Source organism: Octopus bimaculoides, chromosome 4, assembly GCF_001194135.2.
Source record: "Octopus bimaculoides isolate UCB-OBI-ISO-001 chromosome 4, ASM119413v2, whole genome shotgun sequence".
Classification (NCBI taxonomy): domain Eukaryota; kingdom Metazoa; phylum Mollusca; class Cephalopoda; order Octopoda; family Octopodidae; genus Octopus; species Octopus bimaculoides.
This window is the reverse complement of record NC_068984.1, coordinates 73,735,112-73,740,710: the sequence shown is the minus strand read 5'-3', so window position 1 is coordinate 73,740,710 and position 5,599 is coordinate 73,735,112. Positions and strand designations below refer to the sequence as shown.

The following is a 5,599-nucleotide window of genomic DNA, read 5'->3' as shown; positions in this document are numbered from 1 at the left end:
AATAATAATAATAATAATAATAATAATAATAATAATAATGCCTTGATGAAGTACTTACTAGGTAGTGGCACTCATGGCTTCTGATTTTAACTGATTGGAAGTGTTATCACATACATTATTTTGTCGGGGTATAAAAGATGGGCTACAGCAAATATTCTGCTCAATACCACAGATTTGCTTGTCAGTTGCTTGACCTTAACCAGTTAAGCATGTCCCTCTGTGGCTGACGATATGTGCATCTTTGATCATGAGCAGAAGTAGTGGGGGAGCATCATAGCCATGTGTTGAGAGGAATTCTTAGGGGTTTGGATAATTTACCTCTGGAAACATGGGTGTTTTGTTCAATATCCTTAAACAACCCTTATTCAGGGACATTTTGAATGGGATGGGCTACTCGACCCCACCCACATGGTTATGTGCTGTTTATCTTGACATGTCACAATGTTGTGCACATATGATTGTGATGCATGTGCTTGGTGTACCCTTATCATACAGGCAGTCATGATGGGTATACTGGGTTTTGTATATTTTACCCCAGTGTCACTTTGATGGCATGCACTGCTCTCTCACTCATAATAATAATAATAATAATAATAATAATAATAATAATAATAACAATAATAATCACTCTTGCATCTATAGTCACAAGGCGGAAATTTTGGGAAAATGGGATAGTTGATTAAACTGTGCTCACCACTCGACTGGTATTTATTTTATCAACCCTACAAAGATGAAAAGCAAAGTCAATCTTAGCAGAATTTGAACACAGAAATACTGCTTTGGATTTTGTCTGATGCATTAATGATTCTGGCAAAGTTTGTAATATTGTTCTGTCAATTCATTGCACGCACAATGGATGAAAGGATACTGATATTGAATCCTCTTATATTGGTACAAATCCCAAAGTTTAGAGGGTGGGCCCAGTCAATTACATGAAATCCAGTGTTGTGCTTTCCTGGTATTTATTTAATGAACATCAGGACATAACAAGAGAGACCATGATGTCAATTGGCTCAATCACTGCAAATAGCAAACAAATCTTACTTAAATTACCCTCAGCAAAAGAAACCAATAAAATAAGTACCAGGCTTAAAAAAAAAAAGTACTAGGATTAATTTGTTCGACTAAAAATTCTTCAAGGTGGTGCCCTAGCATGGTTACAGTCTGATGACTGAAATAAGTAAATAAATAAAAAGAATCACATACTCTTAACAGAAAAGCAAAGGATACATTTAACAATTATTTCAAATTTTTGTCACAACGGCAGCTTGGGGGAGGTGTGGACAAGTCAATTACATCGACCCCAGTGTTCAACTAGTACTTATTTTATCAACCCCGAAAGGATGAAAGGCAAAGTCAACCTTGGCGGAATTTGAACTCAGAACATAGCGACAAATGAAATACCACTAAGCATTTATTTCGTCCAGTATGCTAATGATTCTGCCAGCTCGCTGCCCTAAAGATACATTTGATAATGTAATCTTACATATATTGTCTGGGAAAAAATACAGAATGGTTATAAATGGGATTCTTTTGAGACTGGCTCTTGTGCGGGTGGCACATAAAATACACCATTTTGAGCGTGGCCATTGCCAGTACCACCTGACTGACCTTCATACCGGTGGCACGTAAAAGCACCCACTACACTCTCGGAGTGGTTGGCATTAGGAAGGGCATCCAGCTGTAGAAACTCTGCCAAATCAGATTGGAGCCTGGTGTAGCCATCTGGTTTCACCAGTCCTCAGTCAAATCGTCCAACCCATGCTAGCATGGAAAGCAGACGTTAAACGATGATGATGATGTTGATGATAAATCTGCTCGATTAGGACTAATCAAAGGTTAAACAAAAATAGCAATTTCCTTATAAGAATAAAAGATAAGGAGAACCATGGTTGGATTTGAACTCAAAACATTAATGTGAGAGATGTAACTAAACATGGTAAAAGTAGCTCCTGTAGCCACCTACTGGCAACTTTTTTCCCCATCTTATAAGGGTAAATACCCAATCTTTCTGCTATTTTCACAGCTATACTGTAGTCGAAATTTACTTTCTTGTCTACAAAATAGTGAAAGTAATGTTTTCTCTAGTATACTAACTATTCTAACACCCACTAGCCCAGTTCTCTGTAGGTGTAAAAATATCAAAAATAGAATGAAACATATAAAAAGAAACAAAATCAAATTTATAGGTTTAAGTACAGAAAATGACAGCCACAACATCTGGTCAACTGACTTTCATATTTATCAACAAGATTAAATCTGATAGAGAAAAATATGTCCTGACTGTTCTCGTTTTCTTTTCTAAGTTTGTACCCCCATCTTTCTGTATCTTTAATCTAACTCTCAACTTCATTCAGCTTGTAATATCTATTAGTTCCATTAATATTTTAATATCTGTTAGAGACATCAGTCTTAAAATGCATGCACACCCACACATAAACTGTACCATTTTGGTGGTACCTTCCTTCAAAACTAGTGATTTTATCAATGCCAGTTGGGAAAGGAATATAATTTGATTTCAAAGGCCTCACATCCATATTCTAATGATAACACAATTGGAATGCTATCATTTTTCATCTTTTTTTCCTTAATTTTATTTCATGTTTTTCATTGGGTTTGTTTTCTATTTTAATATTTTTATATTTATGTTTATGGAAAATTCAAGAATTGTCAGCTTTATAAATTTCCTCTTTTGTTATTATTATTTTCATCTAGTAGTGGCTTGGCAGAATCATTAAAGCACTAGGCAAAATACCTAGCAGTATTTCTTCCATTTTGAGTTCAAATCCTGCCATGGTCACCTCTGCCTTTCATCCCTCTTGCATTGATAAAATAAAATACTGGTAAAGTACTAAAGTTGATGCAATTGACTTACCACAAAATTGTTGGCCTTGAGCCTAAAGCAGCAACAATTATTAGTTTGTCTTTTTTCTTAAGAAAATAAGCTCTCAATCTTAAGTGGTATCAAGCTGGTGGTAATAGGTGCATTATGTGGGGACCATAAACTAGCTAACGGTGTTAAGTTGATAATCTCTAAAAGACCTCAAGAAAAGTACAGATCCCTGCCTCATTACCTGCCAACATCTCTTCATGACTATGCCTATATAACGAAATAATATAGTTAATGTTAAGCTATTTGATATCTTTAGTTAAGATTTACATATTCAATGTAGGGAGCGTTCAAAAGGGCTAACTAGGATTAATTATAGTGTCTAGAATAAACAATATTAAGTAATAACTTATAGTATTTTTAATTTTCCAACCAAACTTGTGGAACAACTCCAGTTTCTCTTGAAGTATAGACTTCATCATATCTGTTATACAAGCGATGAAAGGAACTTTAACCCTTTAGCATTCAGATTACATTGACTTCAGTGTATAACTAGTACTTATATAATCAACCCTGAATGGATGAAAGGCAAAGTTGACCTCAGTGGAATTTGAACGCAGAACATAACAGCAGATGAAATACCACTAAGCATTTTGCCCAGCGTGCAAATGATTCTGTCAGCTTGCTGCCTTTGCAAAGACCCTATATTAATTCCTTTCTTTATTGTTTCCATGTTTGCTGGTGTGTAAGATGCACACGTTCAATTACATGACACGACTTTACAAGTATATTTTGTAGAAAAGGCAAAATTAATATGTTCCATCATACACTCAAACACTCAATATATCATCCATAGTATGGTCACATAAGACACATGACAATTTCTGTTACATTTGAGAATAAAAAAGCATGTCTTGTATACCAGCATATCTTGTATACCAGCATATCTTGTAATAAAGTTGTTATAAGATATACTACATATATTGGCCCCCTTCATCCATTTACCTTGGTTTACATTATAAATAGAGTCTTTAGGAATAATAGGTCTAACTCATGGATAAGCTGCTCACAGGTGGAGCATCCTTGATCATATATCTCTTACACGAGTGCTCACCTGGGACCACAAAAATACATTTCTCGATATTATCACTAGGATCATGGAAGAGAATTAAAAACTGAACTGCACTGAAAAACTTATTTTGAAATGTGTGTGTGAGAAAGAGAGGGGGAGAGAGAGAGTGAGAAAGAGAGAGCAGCAAATATTTCTCTCTCTCTGTTTCTCTGAGTCTTACCTGATAACTTGACACTCACGTATACTAATTCATTAAGGGGGTTATGAAAGTTGAGCAAAAAAGTAGAACTGGCTCCTGATACAGCAGATACTGTCTGGGGAGGCATTTCTAAAGGGGTAAGAGCAGAACCATGTACAAAATAAGTTATCTGGCCAATCTGAAAGATAAAAACAATTCAAAAGAAGCTAAGAAGAAGAAGACAAAAAGGAAAAGAAAGAAGAAAATAATGAATTCTTAGAAAGACAATTCAACAGCTAAGACTACCATGAAAAGAGTTATATATTTCCATAGTGCTCAAATGGTACTTATTTTATCGACCGTGAGAGGATGAAAGGATTAAAGCATTAAGGTAGTAGAAAGGATTAAAGGATTAAGCTAGTAGAATTATTACCATGTCAGACAAAATACTTTGCAGTATTTCTTCTGCCTTTATGTTCTTAGTTAAAATCATGCTGGGGCTGACTTTGCCCATTATCCATCTGAGGTTAATAAAATAAGTACCAGTCAAGTACTGGGGTTGATGTGATCAACTCGTACCATCTCCAGAAACTTGCAAGCATTGTACCAAAATTATTATTACTATTATTATTATTATTATTATTGTTGAGTGAGAGGGCAGTGCATGCCCTCAAAGTGATATTGGGGTACACATATATCAAGCCCAATGTACCCATCATGACTACCCGTCTGATAAGGGTTCTTCAGGCCCATGAGTCACAACCATATGTATGTGGCATGATGATTTCATACCAAGATAAACAGCACATGACCTTGCAGGTGGGACACAGAATTTTCTTCAGGTCGAGTAGCCCATCCCACTCAAAAGATCCCTGAATAAGGGTTGTTAAAGGATGTTGAATGAAACACCCATGTTTCCAGAGGTGAATTATTCAAACCCCTAAGAATTCCTCTCAGCACAAGGATATGATGCTTCCCCACTATTTCTGCATGTGATCAGAGATGCACATACCATCAACCACTAAGGGACATGCTCAACTGGTTAAGGTCAAGCAACTGACAAACAAATCTGTGGTATGGAGCAGAATATTTGCTGTTGCCCATCTTTTATACCAAGACAAAACAATGTTACATGATAACACTTCCAATCAGTTAAGATCAAAAGCCATAAGAGCCACTGCCTGGTACTGCATCAGGACATTTATTATTATTGTTCAGTAGTTTTATTTTTATAACGTGCTTTCACTTCATTACCGAGCGCAGCTCTGTGCGCCTTGGGTATGTGCTGTGGTTTGCTGTGGTGTTCTTATGGTTACTGTATTGAAAGTGTTTTGCGTAGGATGTGTACAGTGCCCAGTAGTGCAATTTTTTGTATGTTATATATATTTGTAAGTCCTGGTGTTTTTGTTATGTATTTGTCCGAATATTTTTTTATTATACCTAAGGCACCTACTATGATAGGAATTGTTTCTGTTTTTAGATTCCACATTCAAGTTACCTCTATTTCCAGGTCTTTGTA

General features: G+C 35.8%; 1 protein-coding gene across 1 annotated transcript in view; it reads right to left on the bottom strand.

Moving 5' to 3' along the window:
- Nucleotides 1-5,599, bottom strand: part of LOC106870898 (cilia and flagella-associated protein 47) — a 195,878-nt gene that overhangs the window by 13,775 nt on the left and 176,504 nt on the right. The window contains exon 55 of the mRNA XM_014917133.2: nucleotides 4,123-4,279. Within this exon, the coding sequence (XP_014772619.1) occupies nucleotides 4,123-4,279 (157 nt within the window). The remainder of the gene's footprint in view (nucleotides 1-4,122; nucleotides 4,280-5,599) is intronic.